The 21,081-nt window shown below is 40.6% G+C and overlaps 1 protein-coding gene across 3 annotated transcripts in view; it reads right to left on the bottom strand.

Annotated features, from left to right (window-relative positions):
• CYFIP1 (cytoplasmic FMR1 interacting protein 1) overlaps positions 1 to 21,081 on the bottom strand; it is a 210,402-nt gene that overhangs the window by 1,579 nt on the left and 187,742 nt on the right. For all 3 annotated transcript variants that reach the window (XM_073614611.1, XM_073614610.1, XM_073614609.1), the window contains 4 exons: positions 15,439 to 15,569; positions 13,149 to 13,221; positions 667 to 761; positions 288 to 526 (listed from right to left, as the gene is read on the bottom strand). In XM_073614611.1, the coding sequence (XP_073470712.1) occupies positions 288 to 526; positions 667 to 761; positions 13,149 to 13,221; positions 15,439 to 15,569 (538 nt within the window). The remainder of the gene's footprint in view (positions 1 to 287; positions 527 to 666; positions 762 to 13,148; positions 13,222 to 15,438; positions 15,570 to 21,081) is intronic.

Below are 21,081 nucleotides of genomic sequence, written 5' to 3'. Positions count from 1 at the left end.
ATAATCCAAGTGCTGATCATCCTGTCATTGGCAACACAGGAAGAACATGAATAGAACAATGACTGAACACGTGCTCAAATGCATCATCATCATCCAACTGAACTAGAAATGATTTGGAGCCTGGTCATTCAAGGAGACACTATATACAGTAGCTAAATGGCTACCTTGCACAAAATATTTAGTAAATAATTTAGCTGCAGTGAGCCCCACAAATGTTTAAATGAAGCAGATTTGATATGACAAAATAGGCCTGTCTGATGATACATGATGTGACACAGTATACTTACTCCACAGTGAATTCATGAGTACCCACAGGTATGCAGTAGACAAACTGCATAGCACTCCAGAGTCTATGGAATTCTACACACTCATCTACATGCATCACACCATTGCTGGGAAGGGGGCCCCGCCAGATAGGATCATCGAGGTAACTACGGACTCGGGTAAGGATAACTTCAAACATCGACAGGCCGCAGCAGAGACGTTCTTTGGTCAGTAAGTCACCCTCTCTTGCTATGGCAATTTGCTGTGAAAAAAGCCCAATATAAAAACGAGTGTTCTAAATATGCATAAGAATAGTAATAATGTTTTAATCACTATCTTACCACTCATTTAAAACAATCATCTAATTTTAATCTTTTATGTCTGCAGTCATTGAGGAAATACCTGAGGAGTCCCTAATCTTTCTATGAGTGGCACCAGGTGCAGTGGAGCATACTTTGATTCCAGTCTTTTCATCTTTGCCTCCAGACGTTCGCCCTCTGTAAATTAAAGCATATACATTTATGATTTAAAGGAAATATAGCGTTTTATATAATTTTACGCTAAAATACCAATTGTTTTGGTTTTTCATTTCCTTTTAACAGGCAAATATAAAATTCTACACACAGATGTTATATATGCATATATAATTTGCAGCCAGCAGGGAGAGACCTATGCAAAAGCCAGCCTCTGAAATCTCACCCATTCAGGGTATGCCTAAAATAGATTCTGTTAGCACAGATAAAGTCTTAACACAGCGTGAAAAAAGGCATTAAAGCATAGTTTTATAAATACATGCGCCGATCTGACTCTACTAAAAGCTTGTTTCCACTTATTACTCTGCATTCATGACCGATTCTAACCCTAGGTTTGCCACTGCTCAAGCTAGATGGGCTTCATTGGACATATTTACTGAATCTGACTAGTCTGAATTTAGTGATACCCACAAGACCTTGGGTATTTCTTCAAAAGATAGGATTACTCAGCAAAAAAAATTTCACTACTCTCACCTTACTTCCAGGTAGCGCTCAGACGCTACCTGCTTCAGGGGCTGCGGGCAGGTCGGTGATTTCCTCAATTGCTTTTGGGCCTGTCCCATGGTCCAGAAGTTTTGGAAGGAAGTGGGCTCCTTTCTATTTTCTGCACTGGGCCTTCCTAATGTCCTTCATTCCTTAAATTGTCTCTTGGGTATATTTGGAGACCTGTCCACTTCTAGATATGCTAAATGACTTTTGCACATTTTGTATTTTTATGCTAAAATATATGTTTAAAAAAAAAAATACAATGTCATGAATCTACCCTGTAATGTACATTTATTTGTAGATGAAGTGTTATAAATCACCAGTTTATAAACCTGTAAATGAAAAATACTTAAAATGTTCCCTTGTAACAGATTCTTCTCAAATGTTCATAACATTGTTGAATTAGTGTTCAAAGGATTAGATTTCTGCTTGGCAATATCAGCTGTAAATGTGTGTGTTAAATATAACTTTTATTCTCACTAGCCAGACATCTTCCATTTCCATCTCCATCTCCCTCCACTCCATAAATGTGTACATCACCAACCCCATCCTAATCACCCTCCGCCCCACACAAACCATTCTATTCCTGACTGTACAGACCCACATTCCCATCGCATTCTTTTTTGCACTACATATATACCATTTTTTTCTGATACTCAGACTCCCCCTTAGCTCAATCCCCCTCTACACGTAAATCTATTACTGCCATTCCGATATCCCCATCTCAATCCCCCCTCCACACTATACACACCATTATATTCCTGTTCTCCAAAAATCCTCCATCTCAATTACACATCAACCTATTTCAGTTATCCAGACAAACCCCATCTCAAATCGCTCCCTCTACTAACACACACACACAATTCTACTGCTATCTCCCATATATACATAACTCTCCACATCTGTACTCACACAGCCCCCAGCCCCCTCCCCACCTGTACGCACACAGATCCACTACCTAGGCATACAGTTTTCCCCACCTGTGCACACAGATCCCCTCCCATCTTATCCTGTATACAAACACACACACACACCTCCTCCCATCCCCACTTGTTCTCACACACAGCCCCTTACTTGTGCTGTGTCCCCCCCCCACATTGCGCACTGGCAGGTGTCTTCCCTGTTCCATCCCTTGTTGTTGGCCCCCATAGTTGAGACACACAGCTGAGCTGGAGCACACACAGGTGAAGCACACATACAGCAAGCAGCCAGAGGTGGCGGTAATTAGCCAGATGTGAGCTCAATGGACGAGAATGCAGCACAGCCGTGCCCCTCACCCACATATAAACACCGCGTCTGAGACAGGTCGCCTCCTGCATCTCCCCATCCCTGATTTCCATTATTCAGACACGCTTCTATTTACAGTAAATCCCCCTCTACCCCTTTCTAGACACCCTCTATATCAATCACCCCACCCCGCACACAGCATTCTATTTCCGCTATCTAGACTGCTCCCCACCTCAACAGCCCTCCACCCCACACATACACCACAAATCTTTCCATCTCATTACACCGCCACTTCACACACACACCATTTTATCCAGACCTCTTCCCACCTCAATCCCACTCCACATATAAAATAACATTCATACTATGCAGACCAGGCTCTCTCAATCTTTTTAGCACGGAGGAACCCTTAAAATAATGTTCAGGCTTTAAGAAATGCCTGCTACAAAATTATTATATCTACGGCTCACAGTACATTAGCAAGGTCAGTAAGTTGTAACTATAAGAACAAATAAGAGAATAAAGAATGTGGCGTTTATGTATTTGAAATCTAGAGTGGATCACATCTTAATTTCCCTTGTACTATACACCAAAAATTATTTTAGTAATAGCCAGAAATGAAACGCAGACAATTCAAACTGTAGCATCTCTTTACAATAATGGTCAGTGGAAAAATATGTCTCTGTAATTTGGTGGTCAGTGAAAAAGTGCTTCGATACACTATAAGTTAATAGGTCACCTCTTTAATCTTCAAATGAATAAAAATATAGTGCCACAACGGTTTGTTTTTAATTACTCAATTACACTTTGACTACTGCAGTTATTTTACACAGTAGAGACATTTTATTGCAAGAAAAATACTCAGAACCCCCAAACATTATTTTTTGTCAGAGACCCTAGGGAACAAAGTGGTGATCGTTGCAACTTTTTACCTCGCACTGTATTTGCGCAGCAATTTTTCAAACACTTTTTTTGGGAAAAAAAAAAAAAAAGTTTCATACATTAAGAAAAAAAAAACAGTAAAGCCCAATTTTTTAGCATGTGAAATATGTTACGCTGAGTAAATAGATACCCAACATGTCACTAGAAAATAGTAAAAACCTTCGCGCCAGTGGTGTCGATAGCAGATAATATATATGAATTACATATACTGGTGATACATCTAGTAAGAAAACATTCCCAACAATAAAGAAAATTTGTGGAAATATATAAACAATCAGTGTAAGCTGCTCCCCAATTTTTGAATAATCAAAAAAATAGATAATCAAAAAAAGGAATGTAAGGAAGATAGGGGGCGCTAGATACCATATTATTCAAGTGCTCTAAATAAATAAATCTCCTGCATTACCAAAAAAATGGAAATGTAAGAAAGCTAGGGGGCGCTAGATACCATACTATTCAAGTGCTTTAAATAAATAAATATCCTGCATTACCAAAAAAATGAAAAACATAATAATGACAAATCATAATTAGATTACACATTGGAGTGCCCACAATAGTGAAAAAAATATATAGTGATTGATTGTCCACATAAAAAAGTGTTTTGAAGTGGTTGAAATGATATCTTTCAATAATATCCCAATCTTGTTGCTGTAAACGAAAGGTTTTCCATCACCAAAGGAAAATAAGAAAAAGGAAAACACCTCGAAGTAGTAGATATCTGCTTACCAGATACCAATGACTCCTTTAGTTAAAAAGAGAGTCACTAGCGCTTGTGCAGGGTTGTGCCTGCTCACATGGATGGCCGGACTGTGGTTGGTATTATAGGCATGGATCGTTCCCGTCAAGCTCATTCAAGATAGGATAAGGATACATAGGAAACAAAAACAGTCTCCATAGCGTAAAACCATTTATTAAAAAAGTAAACAAATTAAAAAGCCAAATGGCCGCTTACATTGGTGGGTGCCTACCCGGCACTGGGGCTGCTTGCATGTCAGGGTGACTTCACAGTCAGAAAAAGTCTTTCATGTCTCCTCCACGCTGGCGTGCGTTCCAGCTTACACAGGGGGGGCAGCCAAAGGATCCGGATGTTGTTGGGTGATAGGACATGTGACCACGTACCGCTCCGACGTACGTTTCGTAGTGAACGTCTGAAGACATGACTCTGACATGCAAGCAGCCCCAGTGCCGGGTAGGCACCCACCAATGTAAGCGGCCATTTGGCTTTTTAATTTGTTTACTTTTTTAATAAATGGTTTTACGCTATGGAGACTGTTTTTGTTTCCTATGTATCCTTATCCTATCTTGAATGAGCTTGACGGGAACGATCCATGCCTATAATACCAACCACAGTCCGGCCATCCATGTGAGCAGGCACAACCCTGCACAAGCGCTAGTGACTCTCTTTTTAACTAAAGGAGTCATTGGTATCTGGTAAGCAGATATCTACTACTTCGAGGTGTTTTCCTTTTTCTTATTTTCCTTTGGTGATGGAAAACCTTTCGTTTACAGCAACAAGATTGGGATATTATTGAAAGATATCATTTCAACCACTTCAAAACACTTTTTTATGTGGACAATCAATCACTATATATTTTTTTCACTATTGTGGGCACTCCAATGTGTAATCTAATTATGATTTGTCATTATTATGTTTTTCATTTTTTTGGTAATGCAGGATATTTATTTATTTAAAGCACTTGAATAGTATGGTATCTAGCGCCCCCTAGCTTTCTTACATTTCCATTTTTTTGGTAATGCAGGAGATTTATTTATTTAGAGCACTTGAATAATATGGTATCTAGCGCCCCCTATCTTCCTTACATACCCAACATGTCACGCTTTAAAACTGAGCACACTCGTGGAATGGTGCCAGACTTCGGTACTTAAAAATCCCCATAGGCCACACTTTAAAAATGTATACAGGTTAATGTTTACAGTTACAGAGGAGGTCTTGTACTAGAATTATTGGTCTTGCTCCAACGTTCGAGGCAATACCTCACATGTGTGGTTTGAACGCCATTTACATATGTGGGCATGACCTGTGGGCTTCCCAGCTGAGGTGGCGATATTTTTTCAAATGCAGAGGCCAGGCGCGACGTCATTACATTGCGCCCGGCATCCGAACGATCATAGAGACTTCGGGGACCATCTGGCCTGCCGGAAATCTCTACGGTCAACATCCGGCACCGTTCGACTACTTCTCCAGCTCGCCGATTGCATGGGTGAGCTGGTAGAAGCACCGAAGGGCGGTGGGAGGGGGACCTCGTTGTCCCCTCCCGCCACCTGTAAGAACGCTCAAGTGGCTGAACAGCTGCTATGATTGTTATTACAGTGAAGAGAATCGCCGTCCATAAATGAAGATATCTGAATGATGTCTAACTGCAGGCATCATTTAGATATTCCTACTCAAAGTCTGCAACGTCATATGACATTGGGTGAGGGGGAAGTGGTTACTGGCTTTTTTAAAAGTGTCACGAGACAAATACTTTTCAGCATTAGCAACCAGCAAGATCTTTAGCAACCAGTAAGAATCTAGTTGCTATTCTTTAAAGCCATGTTAGAAAATAAAAACTAAATTAAGGTTTACCACAAGCACCACATTTTCATTTTCCTTCCATTATTTTTTTTAAATGGTCCCTTAGTATAAACATTGCAGTGCATCTGGAAAGTATTCACAGCGCTTCACTTTTCCCACATTTTGTTATGTTATAGCCTTATTCCAAAATGGATTCAACTCATTTTCCTCAAAATTCTACAAACAATACCCCATAATGATAATGTTAAATTTTGTTTGAAAGCTTTGCAAATTTATTAAGAAAAAAAAAAAAATCACATGTATTCATTTCCACTGTTCGTACAGCATGGGGAGATATTTCTTACGAACAGAATGAAATACTGCAATCTTTTATTACTTATTATAGTAATTTATATAAAAACAAAATTAAATACTCTAAAACAAGTCTTAAGGAATTTTTAGACCCCCTAAAACTCCCCTCTCTCTCTGTAACTTATAGACAGGAACTTAATACCCCAATGACATTAGAGGAACTTGTCAAGGCAGTGACAGAATCCCCAAACGATAAGGCCCCGGGTACTGACGGTTTACCATCAGAAGTATACAAACAACATAGGGAGGTCTTGCTTCCGAAACTATTGAAGGTTCTTAACCAGGCCTTAGGATCATTTAAGCATCCAGATTCTATGAGGGATGCCTGTATCATTGTGCTACTAAAACCTGGAAAGGATCCTTTGGCTCCAGAATCGTACCGCCCGATATCATTACTGAACTCGGACACTAAGATTCTGGCCAGGGTCCTGGCAACAAGACTAAGCAGATATATACAGAGCTTGATTCACCAAGATCAGTGTGGTTTTACCCCTACAAGGTCTACAGCTATTCATTTAAGGAGGCTTTTTTTGAATATGCAATTACCATCTAATATTGGGAGGAGAGTAATTCTGTTATTTGACACTGTGAAAACTCTCGACAGCGTCGAGTGGACTTATCTGTGGGAAGTGATAGGTTTGTTTGGCCTTGGGGACAATTTTTTTCATTATATAGAGGTACTAGCCAGGGGTGACCCCTGTCCCCTCTGTTATTTGCATTGGCCCTCGAGCCACTGGCTGAAGCCATTCGACAATCAGAATCTATTTGTGGATTTTGTAGAGGACTGAGGAATAAAAAAAATCTCATATGCAGATGATGCTCTGCTGTTTCTTGGGGATACAGATAACTCTTTAACCACTTCAATACAGGGCATTTTCACCCCCTTCCTGCCCAGGCCAATTTTCATCTTTCAGCGTTGTCACACTTTGAATGACAATTGCGCGATCATGCGACATTGTACCCAAATTAAGTTTTGATCATTTTTTTCCCCCACAAATAGAGCTTTCTTTTGGTGATATTTGATCACCTCTGCATTTTTTATTTTTGCACTATAAACAAAAAGTAACAATTTTGAAAAAAACCCCACAATATTTATTACTTTTTGCTATAATAAAAATCCCAATTTTTTTTAAAAACTATTTTTTTCCTCAGTTTAGGCCGATATGTATTCTTCTACATATTTTTGGTAAAAAAAAAAATCCCAATAAGCGTATATTGATTGGTTTGCGCAAAAGTTATAGTGTCTACAAAATAGGGGATAGATTTGTCATTTTTATTATTCTTTTTTTTTTTCTTACTACTAATGGCGGTGATCTGTGATTTTTATCATGACTATGACATTGCGGTGGACAGACAGGACACTTTTGACACTATTTTGGGACCACTGACATTCATAAAGCGACCATTGCTATAAAAATGCACTGATTATTGTATGTGACTGGCAGGGAAGGGGTTAACACTAGGGAGTGCTGAAGGGGTTAAATGTGTGTCCTAGGGAGTGATTCTAACTGTGGGGGGAGGGGACTGATGAGGGGAGGAGACCGATCGGTGCTCCTCTGTACAAGAAACATACGATCAGTTCTCCTTTCCCCTTACAGGACGTGGATCTGTGTGTTTACACACACATATACACGTCCCTGCTCTGTGATGAGCAATCGCGGGTGCCCAGTGGACATCGCGGCCGCTGGGCACGCGCATCGGGTCCCCAGTGATGCGGCGAGCTCTCCACAATGCCGGGAAGCCGAGGATGTCATATGACGCCCGCCCGGAGGAACGAAGGGTTCCTGCCCCCGTCATTTTACCATACGGCGGTAGGGAACTGGTTAAGTTGTTTAATGTCACTTATGCAAAAGTTTGGTTCATTCTCTGGTTATGTTATTATTTGGGATAAATCCGTTATACTTCCTTTAGCTAATTCTAGTTTGCTTATATTAAAAGAGGCTCCGCAAGTTAAAATTGTATCTTTGTTTAAATATTTGGGAATAAAGATACATTCAAGGGTAGAAGACTATTTGATAGATAACTTATCTCCTATTCTCACTAAATTCCATCTTAAGAGCAGGGCATGGACCAAATTGCCGTTAACGCTGGTGGGCCGAGCAAACCTTATAAAAATGATCTGGGCCCCTCAATTATTATACGTTCTTCACAATTCACAGATATGGATACCTCTCAAATGGTTAAAAAAAATAGAATCAGTATTTCGAAGGTTACTATGGAAAGGAAAAAATCCCAGGATAAAGCTATCAACCCCTCCAGCGAGCTAGGGATGGGGGTGGACAGGCGGTGCCTCAGACGAGACTTTATTTCATAGCCTCTCAACTTCAGCAATTTGCCGGTTGAGGTGCTGTGAATTGGGAGGATCCCATACAGGCGCTATTGCTAGATAAGAGTTCTAGTTACAATCTTCTGGCTTAGCTGGAATCTGGAGCCTTGGCCGATATCTTTAAAGGTCCAACACTGTCACTTATGAATAGAGTCTGGAAGGAAATGAGGAGTATAATGAAATATGAAGGGGCCTCGGAGTATTCCCCACTTTGGGGGAATAGGCATTATAAAGAACTAGGTAAATTGGAGGGGTTTGAACGCTAGCGCTCTAAAGGGCTTCCATATATAGCTCAGCTTTACTCACATAATGCTCTACGTTCCTTTCAGAATTTTCAAGAATCTTTTCAATTGCTTCATAGTAATTTTTTTAAATAATTACAATTACGACATGGGGTACAATGTCGGTTTAAGGGGGAAAAGATAGTGGTAAAACCAATGCCACTCTTAACCTCATTAGCAGTGGCGACTGAGGGAAAAAAGGCATCATTTCATCGCTGTATGGCCAATTCCAGAGGCCATATCGAGATAATGGTGTCAGCCCGGGTAGAAGAGGGTGGGAGTTATACCTAGGGGCTATTTCAGATAATACCTGGCAAACAATTTTAGGAAGGGTACCTTTAGTCTCATTATCACTGGCACAATGTTTGACGCAATTATTTATAATATACAGGGTATATAGAACACCGGTAAAGTCATGTTCTATATACATGGGAAAGGTGCGATTCCCAGAATTGTCCAAGATGCCAAAAATCCCCCACTGATTTAATACAGATGATGTGGAAATGTCCTAAATTGGCTAGTTACTGGCGAGAGGTGGTATTTAGAATTAATGAGACTTTTAACACACATATCAATTTGGATCCTAAGACTTGCTTACTGGGCTATTTCAATGAAGAGTTTTTGCCCATTGAGATATTGATATCAGTTAGTAGATTATTATTATTATTTATAGCACAAAAGCTAATTGCCCTAAAGGGGATATCTCTGAGCGTACCCTCATTTGAGGAATGGTGCCTTCAAGAAAATGACAACCTTCTGAAGGAACAACAAATCTATTGTAATAGGGGAATACCTAATAATTTAATTAAACCATGGAAACCATGGATATTGGCCCCATCTTCTTTGGCTTTTTTTGTTCCCTTGTAGGGGTGTCAAAGATGACCTGTGATAGCAAGTAGGGCAGGGGTCTCAAACTGGCGGCCCTCCAGCTGTTGCAAAACTATAAGCCCCCATCATGCCTCTGCCTGTGGGAGACATGCTTGTAACTGTCAGCCTTGCAATGCCTCATGGGACTTGTAGTTTCGCAACAGCTGGAGGGTCGCCAGTTTGAGACCCCTGAAATAGGGTATAAGAAGGAAAATGGGGATGGAGGGCCATACCAGCGGGCAGAAAGGAAGGTACTGTAAAAACCCACCAGCAGTGGTAATTTCTTTTATAGATTTAGATATACAGCTTAGTATATTAGACAAGGATCGGTTTAGTCGCTCGATTTATTTGCCCTTTTTCCCCCCTTTTTTTTTGTGTGTGTGTTTTAGTTAGTTTTTGTATATGCAGTTAATATTTGTAGATGTGTATATGCTAATTATGTTGTATAGATGATACATGCAAGAAAAAAAAAGAAAAATTTCAGAACTTGCCTTGGACTGACCATATATAAGGTTTTAGAAATAAGGAAATTATGTATTAGTTTAATAAGGAAATAAGTATTAGCTTTTCCAACAAGAATGTATTTAGGTCTGTAAATGATGAAATTCTATAATAAAGAAATATAATGGAAAAAAAAAGGGAGGTGACAAAGAACCAGATGGTCACTCTGACAGAGCTCCAGCGTTTCTCTGTGGAGAGAGGAGAACCTTCCAGAAGAATAACCATCTCTGCAGCACTCCACCAATCAGGCATGTATGGTAGAGTGGCAAGACTGAAGCCACTCCTCAGTAAAAGGCACACGACTGCCTGCCTTGAGTTTGCCAAAAGACACCTGAAGAACTCGAGAAACAAAAATTCTCTGGTCTGATGAAACAAAAATTGAACTCTTCGGACTGGGGTGAAGGTTCATCTTCCAACAGGACAATGACCCCAAGCACACAGCCAAGATAACAAAATGTCCTCGAGTGGCCCAGCCAGAGCCCAGACTTGAGCCCGATTGAACATCTCTGGAGAGATCTGAAAAGGACTGTGCACCAACGCTCCCCATCCAACATGATTGAGAGGTCCTGCAAAGAAGAATGGGAGAATCTGCCCAAAAATGTGTGTGCCAAGCTTGTAGCACCATACTCAAAAGGATCTGAGGCTGTAATTGGTGCCAAAGGTGCGTTAAACAAAGTATTGCGCAAAGCCTGTGAATACTTACAGTGGGGACGGAAAGTATTCAGACCCCCTTAAATTTTTCACTCTGTTATATTGAAGTCATTTGCTAAAATCATTTAAGTTCATTTTTTTCCTCATTAATGTACACACAGCACCCCATATTGACAGAAAAACACAGAATTGTTGACATTTTTGCAGATTTATTAAAAAAGAAAAACTGAAATTTCACATTATATTCATATAATTCATTCGTATTCAGACCCTTTGCACAGTATTTAGTAGAAGCACCCTTGTGATCTAATACAGCCATGAGTCTTTTTGGGAAAGATGCAACAAGTTTTTCACACCTGGATTTGGGGATCCTCTGCCATTCCTCCTTGCAGATCCTCTCCAGTTCTGTCAGGTTGGCTGGTAAACGTTGGTGGACAGCCATTTTTAGGTCCCTCCAGAGATGTTCAATTCAGGGCTCTGGCTGGGCAATTCAAGAACAGTCACGGAGTTGTTGTGAAGCCACTCCTTTGTTATTTTAACTGTGTGTTTAGGGTCATTGTCTTGTTGGAAGGTAAACCTTCTCCAGAGTGCTCAGGACCTCAGACTGGCCGAAGGTTTTCGTCCAGGATATCCCTGTTCTTGGCCGCATTCATCTTTCCCTCGACTGCAACCAGTCGTCCTGTCCCTGCAGCTGAAAAACACCCCCACAGCATGATGCTGCCACCACCATGCTTCACTGTTGGGACTGTATTGGACAGGTGATGAGCAGTGCCTGGTTTTCTCCACACATACCGCTTAGAATTAAGGTTAAAAAGTTCTATCTTGGTCTCATTAGACCAAAGAGTCTTATTTCTCAACATCTTGGAGTCTTTCAGGTGTTTTTTTTAGCAAACTCCATGCGGGCTTTCATGTGTCTTGTAATGGGGAGAGGCTTCCGTCGGGACACTCTGCCATAAAGCCCCAACTAGTGGAGGGCTGCAGTGATGGTTGACTTTCTACAACTTTCTCCCATCTCCCGACTGCATCTCTGGAGCTCAGCCACAGTGATCTTTGGGTTCTTCTTTACCTCTCTCACCAAGACTCTTCTCACCCCGATAGCCCAGTTTGGCCGGACAGCCAGCTCTAGGAAGGGTTCTGGTCGTCCCAAACGTCTTCCATTTAAGGATTATGGAGGCCACTGTGCTCTTAGGAACCCCATGTGCAGCAGAATTTTTTTTGTAACCTTGGCCAGATCTGTGCCTTGCCACAATTCTGTCTCTGAGCTCTTCAGGCAGTTCCTTTGACCTCATGATTCTCATTTGCTCTGACATGCACTGTGAGCTGTAAGGTCTTATATAGACAGGTGTGTGGCTTTCCTAATCAAGTCCAATCAGTATAATCAAACACAGCTGGACTCAAATGAAGGTGTAGAACCATCTCAAGGATGATCAGAAGAAATGGACAGCACCTGAGTTAAATATATGAGTGTCACAGCAAAGGGTCTGAATACTTAGGACCATGTGATATTTCAGTTTTTCTTTTCTAATAAATCTGCAAAAATGTCAACAATTCTGTGTTTTTCTGTCAATATGGGGTGCTATGTTTACATTAATGAGGACAAAAAAAAAATGAACAAATGATTTTAGCAAATGGCTGCAATATAACAAAGAGTGAAAAATTTAAGGGGGTCTGAATACTTTCCGTCCCCACTGTATGTACATGTGATTATTTTTTTTGTTTTTTTTAATAAATTTGCAAAATTAAAAAAAAAAAAAAACCTGTTGTCATTATTGGGTACTGTCTGTAGAATTTTGAGGAAAATAATGACTTGAATCCATTTTAGAATAAGGATGTAACATAACAAAATGTGGAAAAAGTGAAGAGCTGTGAATACTTTCCCAGGTGCGCTATACGTTATTGGAATCGATTGCTAAATGCTTAATAGTCTACAACCGTTTTTTTTTTTTTTTTTTTAGCCTTTCTAAACTGAAAAACATCTGCTGTTTGCAAGTTCTTGTTTTTTTTTGCCTTCAATGTCCTGCCAACTGAATGTAACCTGCACTACTGTGGTCAAATGTAAAACAGTGGTTCATGGGTGTTTTCTGGTCATCCGTTACCACTTAAACCTAAGACGCTGAGCCAATTAAAGAAAGTGAAAACCTTGTTTGAGGGTCTATGAAAGCAACCTCTATAGATACACTCACCTTTTACATGGACTCTGGGCAGAATGTTCTGAAAGGGTGCAGCATGAAGCAGGTCACACACTTCTTCTAGTGACTTAATGGTTAAATAACATACAGTTAGAGAAAAAAAAAATGTGCCATACATAAGAAACATCTTGAAAAAAAAAAAGATACAGGCATACAGATTCATAGCTCGTTGACTGCAGTGATATCAATCTTCTTTTGTTTTATTCTGTCGTGTGGTACTAATGCTCGCTGCCCACAAACAAGAAACATTTCTTTCAATTAGTGTCTAATGTTCTATCTAGCTAAATGAAGCCAAATTGCTGCACTTCAATGACTAATACTGTTGCTATGATACATCGAGCTTTCAAAAGCATGTGATTAGCCAGTCATTTTGTTGGACCCCTCAGCCCATTAATCAGAAAATCTCCTGCATTTCCCCAGCATGATTGTTATTGAACTGGTACGATTCAGCAAACCCACAATAACAACCTCCCAAGGGGCCCAGTCCCATTTAATAGTGTCACCTGTATCACGCAGAAATCCTCATAAGGGCATGCACTGCTACACCACCCTCATGCAAACAGTGGAGAAATAAGCAGAGAACAATAGTGAAGCCAGGGCTATTATAGGCACAATTATGAAGGTCTGCAGTAGTTGAATAACATCTCTATATCCAAAGAGTGAATATAATCACCATGCTTATTTTAACCAGCTGCTGCTTAAAAATGAACCCTCTTACATTTATACTTGGGCTTGTTTTATGTGGAAATCTCTTTTGTCATTACTTAAAGTATCATTAAACACAAAAACAATGTATTAATTTTCAGCGCACCAATTGTTAGATGTGGGGTCTTCATTCAGACACAGAGCCATGGTTCGGTCCTGCCCCCTCTCTTTCCTGATTGGCTAACAGAGTTTGATTGACAGCAGCGGGAGCCAATGGCACCGCTGCTGTTTTAGCCAATCAGGAGGGAGAGTTCCGGAAGGCCGAGGGACTCGTGAACATTGCTGGATAGAGATGGGGCTGCTACACACAGAAGGCTTTTTATCTTAAATGCATAGCATGCATTAAGATAAAAAACCTTCTGACTTTAAAACCACTTTAATGAAAGACTCCTCAGCCACAACATTGTCTGCCATCATACAAGGGACAATTCAATTCCCTCAAAAACCTTTGGCTGGATAACCAACTTTTAAAAATCTGCTCTCTAGTCCAGACCCCTTCCATCCAACATACTCACGACCTGTAACAAGCAAATCCAATCCTTATCCAGCCAAAGCTCTCCCTTTCATGGTAGATCTCCAATCCTGACCTGGAATAGGGACAGTCATTCCTTTACATGCTCTGGAAGATGGGGTCTATGAATAATCAGCCCCACAGACTGGAGCAGAGTTTACAACTCTTGGACTATTCAGGGGACATAATCCCCGCTGGAGTAAAAAATGCTCTATCAATATTCTGAAAAAAAAGATCATCAGATTAACTCTACAACAATGGACCTCCCTTCTGCCAGGTCACCCAGTCAGGGTGCAGTAGGACAATGCTATAAACCATCAGGTAGGCTCCAGAAGTCAAACTGCCCTATAATGAAACAAGTCTGCTACTCTTACATTCCAGCTATCCTGGACGTCCAACATCCCTGGAGTGGACAAGTGGACTTCTTAAGCCAACGCCTGGACCCAGGGGATTGGTCTCTCATCCCAAGATCTGTCAAACTCCAGATGTGGACATCCTGGCCTCCAGATTCAACAACCACCCAAACAAATTCATAGCCAAAACTAAGGATCCTCTAGTCTTTGCAGCAGATGCTCTTGTTTTCCCTCAATTCAAAAGGCAGGTAGGCATCACATCTTAAAAAAAGACAAAAAAAAAAACACCTTAGCCTTAAGTATCACTTTATTTCCTAGCTTGGATACAATATTGGCAGAGATACATCCTGATAGAATATATAGCAAATAGGAATATCTATTGTTACTGCACTAAGGTTGTGAATCTTGATGCAACTCAGCAGACTCTGAAGCAGAGTCTTGCACTGTTTCGGGAACCTAAAAAATACCCAAATGAACAATGAGTGTCATGATTTGATGTAAATACCATCTACACTGGATCATTAACCTACAAATACCCATCCGAGCAACGATAGGGTGTCATGGATTGGGGTACACGCTATTAGTACTAGGCTGGGAACCTACAAAGTATTCAACCAAGCAATAATAGGGTGTCACGGATTAACACACATACTATTTGCACTAAGACAAGGAACTACACAATATCCAACTAGGTGTCATGGAATAATGTACATACCAAACTCTGTTCAATAAGAAGACAAAAGAGCAGAGTATTGCCAACTTCCCTCAGATTCTGGAAGCACACAGTCTTCAGTTCAGCATATTCTACTATGTCCTTCAGCTGATGATGGAAGAATTCCAAGATACCTAATGTACAAGTTCAAAAAGAAATATACATATTTTTATTTATAGTCAATTTATGCAAGAAACAAAAGATAATGAAAAGGTGCAAGAAGGAACACTACTGTAATTATGGAAATGTATAGAAAGTATTTTATAAACTGTTGACAGCCTTGAGTTTTTTGGTGTCTGGATCCTGAAGAAGCCAAGTTAATGACGAAGCGTTGACCGTACAGACAGCATCATCATACCACTGTATGGACCATATCTAATCTATATATGTTCATTTTTATTGTGTGTATATTTTCTGTACTAATTTTACCCTGTAGGGGTACTTCAAAATGTCTCTAAATATTTTAAACTGTTTTCTAAATAAAAACATGATGATGATTTTGTTTAATAGGTCTCCTTTCTGTGGCCAATATAGTCCATCATTGTAGGATACTGGGAGTTTCTTTGGTCATGTCCGATTAGTTTTGCATGTATTGTTTGGATGAGGCCCAAGTCTATTCTCTCTTATTCCTCTCCAATTGTCCTGTGACCTTAGTCTCCAAAACCAAAAAGTAATAGCAAAGCAGAATTGTAACAACGGAACAGGAAGTGAAGGGTAATCTCTCAGATGTAAACAGCAAAATAAAACCGAAAAAAGTGTGTTGGCTTTACATGAACTACGATGTTTTTTTTCTTAAAAATAAATTACAAAAATTTAAATCTCAAACTGTGTTAAAGGAGTTAAAAACCTTGTTTACATGTATAGTTTGTAGCAGCATATGTACAAAGTGGAACCTGTATTGACTAAGCAAGTTTTCCTTTATGCTGACCCTCTTATCTAACACAAACTGTCAAATTCATTACAATAAAGCAAAAACACATATCCAGGTGGAGCTGGAGCTTTAAACACTTAGCTTTACGTGTGTGTGTGTTGGGAACACATGCAAAATCACACGCTTTCCCGACATGCACACAAACACAATACCCTTTAACAGACACACTGCAAACAGTTGTGATGCATTTTGTAAAGGGTCAGCTACTTCTTTTCCATGTTTCTTGCAGGTACGGCAGCCCCTTGATTTCAGAAAAATAAAGCCTCTTTGTCGCACCTGTAGGTGTAAACCAAGCCTTATTTGTGATGAGTAATGAAAGATGCGCTCATTGGCTCCAGGTAGGCTGCTCTCATAAAAACAGGATCTCTTCCATATCTATCTAATCATCCAGTTTTCAGGGTCCATCCAAACCTGGTTATGGAATCTGCCTAAGCTTGGTTAAAGTTCAGTGAGTCGTGATGAAGGGGGTGCGTTGTGGACTTCCAAAACGTGTTGGATGTTTTATGTGAGGTTACTAAAAACCACAAAAGCATTTCGCACTCTTTACCCTTTAGGCTTGGTGCTCCTGTTGTATATTTATGAATTGATTACAGTACTCTCTCTGCAGTCGCAAGTCATTTCAAACAACCACAATGCCCTTGGTAGCCAGACTTCTTTGCCTATGCAGTAGGGGACATTATTGAGCAGCATTTTTTTTACTTAAGAATAGGTTATATGCTAATGCTGACAAGTACGATGTTATTTTAATTTTAATTATGGGTCTTTAACATCATCTCATCTCACAACTTTGCTGTTCTCATTTTGCGAGGGTGAAATGTAAGGTTTCATGCTTGAATAATATGAGCTATTATTCCTATAACAAAGAGAAGAGTTATTTATGCTAAAAGGGCGCTTATAGTAATTATTTTATCCGATAAGTATAAAACGTAGTCTTACAAATACACTGAAGCACAAGCATCATCTTCAGCAAATATGACAATAGTAATACCTTATTTAAACTGACCTGTGTCATAAGCAACGTTTGTATCCACTGTCATTTTCCTCCAAGTAATTATGCTAAACCACATGACAATGGAGGTACAGTAGTCAAGTATTACCTATAATAACCACTCACTTCACTCTAAATAGTGGATTTTAGGAGGATTGGAATTTCTTCATCTTCATATGAGTTCTAGCAGCTACATAATCCATATTTATAACACAGCAAGTGGTAAACCTAAGAAAACTGCACCCAAGACATTATGAAAAGTTGTTAAACCGATACAAAATACTTTACCCTATTATAAGTAAAAGTAGGCTTTTGTAGGGCAAGCTTTGATTTGTTATCAGTTTTAAGCATGTTAAGTGACTGTTCGTTCCTCCCAAAATCACAAATTCATAATACTTGAAACAATTTCTGTTTGTTTTGAAGCTCCAACTTCAAGTTTTGATACTTTAACCCTGAGATCACCACCAATCTGAATTACGCTAATTTGATCTGCGTACAGCATTATTCACCTTCAGACAGGCTGACAAAGCAATAACTAAACAAAAATAGGGTAGGATGTGAAACTATGTAAGGTTTAACCGTTGCACACTGCAGTTTGTAGTCAGTGTATTTTTACTGCGAACCATCAACAGTCACAGAACTGTGAACTTTTGTTGACATTAATTATGCTTTCAGCACTTCTGCCCCCTCAGCATGCTGCAAACCACGACCCATGATTGACTTCTGTATGATTTATGAGCTCTGTTAAGTATTATTCCTGCTCTATGCAAAATATATCCAGAAACGTACAGGATTAGCACAAAGGATTAAGACCTTAGCCCCATCTCCCTCTCACAAATCCCTTCAGAAGGGCTCACACGACAGATGACACATTTTAGCTATGTATTTCTGGTATTTCATAAAAAAAAAAAAAAAAAAAAAAAAGGAAAAAAAAAAAAAAAGCAGGATACATCTGTAAAACTTGCTTTTAGCTTTTTAGCTTTATAACAGAAAGTATGCCTCACTTAAAAACACATTTATTGTACGAACGTGTTTGGTAAACTAAAGCAGATTATGCATTTTATTTGCCTTATAAATCAGAAATAGGATCTGCTTCCTATGTTGCCTACAGAAATTAAACACAAATTAAAGTAGTTGTAAAGGCTAGTTGAATGTATGAAGTTAAAAAACCTTCAGTATGCAGCTCCCCCCCAATACTTACCCAAGTCCGATCTTGATCCAACAATGTGCACAGGAGCAGCTGCTGTCCAGTCTCTCTGCCTGCTCATTGGCCATTGGCTCCCGCTACTATCAATTACAGCCAGTGAGCAAGGTGCGGGGGCAGGACCAAGCCTCCTCCTGTGTCACTTATGGATACACACAGCTGGGCTCAGGAGAGAGCATGCGTGAGTGCCCCCATAGCAAGCAGTTTGCTATGGGGGCATTCGGCAAACACAAAAAGAGGCAGGTTGGCGGTTTCTCCATGCAAAACCATTGCACAGAGCAGGAAGGTATAGCATGTTCGTAATTTAAAAAGAACAGCTGAGCCTTCAGTATCCCTTTAACTTTGTTTTGACAATATGTCTGTGGGTCACAGGAGTGCACTTATTTTGGCTCTCTTGTGATCCAGAATTAGCCAACAGAGAGCTATAGCCCACTGTCAGCTGACATTGCAGAGCTGCTGTAGGCTCTGGAAGGATCCCAACCATATTGTTGAGATCCAACCAGCTGCCTGACTGACAGCTGGCTCCATGCGCCAAGAGCCACAGGAAGCTGTGCCTGCCCCTCCTGCAGGGGCAGAGCGGAAACAGTGACTGACAGTCACCAGTCTTTGCTCCGAGATGACCGATAGCCGAGTGATCAGTGGTCATATGAGTGCTCAGTTCTCAGTATTATAGCAGACATGGGACAGCTGCAGCATAGAAGCCAGTATGAAGGTTTATTTTTTAGAAGGCGTGCACCTAACTTTAGACAGACTGTAATATAGAGAGCCAACTTCAGGATAATCATAGACTGGCAGATATACGATTGAGGGATGGAGAGCTGTCTGCTACCAAGCAAGCTGTCAAGAGTGCAGTTACTGTCAGTAAAACCTGTCCAGTGGTGATAGAAGCACATGCACAGTACTTTTAGTATTCACTCTTCTAACTCCTTGAGAAGCAGGTCATCCAGGCACCTCACACAATGGGGACACTCAGGGTACTGAACAACCCTAGATATGGATCCAACACATTGATAAACATTCTGGGGGCTGTGAACAGGCCAAATAGCAATGCCACGAATTGGTAGTGGCGATCCTCTACTGTGAATTGCAGAAACTGTTGATGAGGCTTGAAAAAAACAGGATGTGAAAGTAGGAATCCTTGATATTCACGGATGCCAGAAAGTCCCCTTGATGAAGCGAAGCAGTCACCAGCCGGGTAACTTCATTCTGAATTTTTGTACCGTCAGGAACTTGAGGCCTTTGAGGTGCAGAATAGGCTGAATGTCTGTTTAGCTTTGGAACAGGTTGAAATAGAAGCCATGAGACCTCCCCACTTTCAACAAAGGTGTGAGGACCAACAGACAACAGTCTTTCCATGGCTACAAAGAAAAAAAGTTTTTTGTGGCTCTAAAAATACCTTTAAGTGCATAACATGTGGAAGGAGAAAAGAAGCAAAACTTCAGCTTGCAACCTCTAGACACCCTTTAGACCATCAGTTATCTCTGACTTCTGAGTCCATATGGCTGCAAAGGATGCAAATAATGTCCCCCACCTGTGCGAGTGGGGAGGCACTGCTTTACAGTTCCAGAGGATTTGGGGGCAACTTCTTACTAAACTGGAACACAGGCTCCTGCTTAGAGCTAGAGGCTTACTGCTTATGAAAAGAATTCTTTCTGGTTTATGAAGTTGGCACTAGCTGACCTGTCAACTGTGCCCTCTTCTTTAGGCGTAAGAGCGTGCTTTTGTCCCCTGTTACCTTCTGGATAAAGGCATTCAAAGACTGTCCAAACAAGCGCTCATCCTCGAAGGGCAGCCTCTCAGTTTGCTTCTTGAAGAAAAAGTCCAACCAACCAGAATTTGAGCCATAGGATCCATCTTCTGTGGACAGACATGGTGCCTAAATGGAAAAGCTGCCCTATGGTATCTTCCAAGGCATCCAAGAAACTCAAGGCTCCTAAAAATCTTCCAGGAACTGCCAGATGGCAGGACCCTCTGGTTCCGATTCTGTGGAATGAAACATACACTTTGGACAAACTTTGAGGGCTAGGCAAAAACCCACCGCAGCCATCAGTGTTGTTCCTACCAGAGAGGATGCTTTAAAAAGGGCTTCTAACCTCTTACCTGTAGCATCTTTATAGACCTGGACATCATCTACCAGAACATTAGGGTCTTATTCAAGTAGAAAATGGCCAGTCAAGAGACTGCCAGCACAAAACACTGTGGAGGTGAAACTTCTCCCGGATATGCACTGTAGATGTGCTATTGCTATCCAGAGGCTGTGCAAAATAGTAGTTGGACTAGCACCGTAACTGTGTCTGTGCCGTTCTTTAGCAAGGAGCTGCTGATTACTTGTGCTTCCATGCAGGGGGAAAAAATAGCACCAGCGCACTGTACCTGAAATTACCCTTTTGATCACCACTACGGTGGTGTGTCACAATGCACTGCCCCAATGCACCAGGGAATGCAAGGGAAAACTTCCACATGTTCCACCACAGTGGCACTCATCATTCTATGCTGCAGGGCCATCATGAACTTGATTAAACC

The sequence above is a fragment of the Aquarana catesbeiana genome, linkage group LG02, assembly GCF_042186555.1.
Source record: "Aquarana catesbeiana isolate 2022-GZ linkage group LG02, ASM4218655v1, whole genome shotgun sequence".
Lineage (NCBI taxonomy): Eukaryota > Metazoa > Chordata > Amphibia > Anura > Ranidae > Aquarana > Aquarana catesbeiana.
The sequence above is the reverse complement of the archived record's forward strand: the minus strand, read 5'-3'. Positions and strand labels throughout refer to the sequence as shown.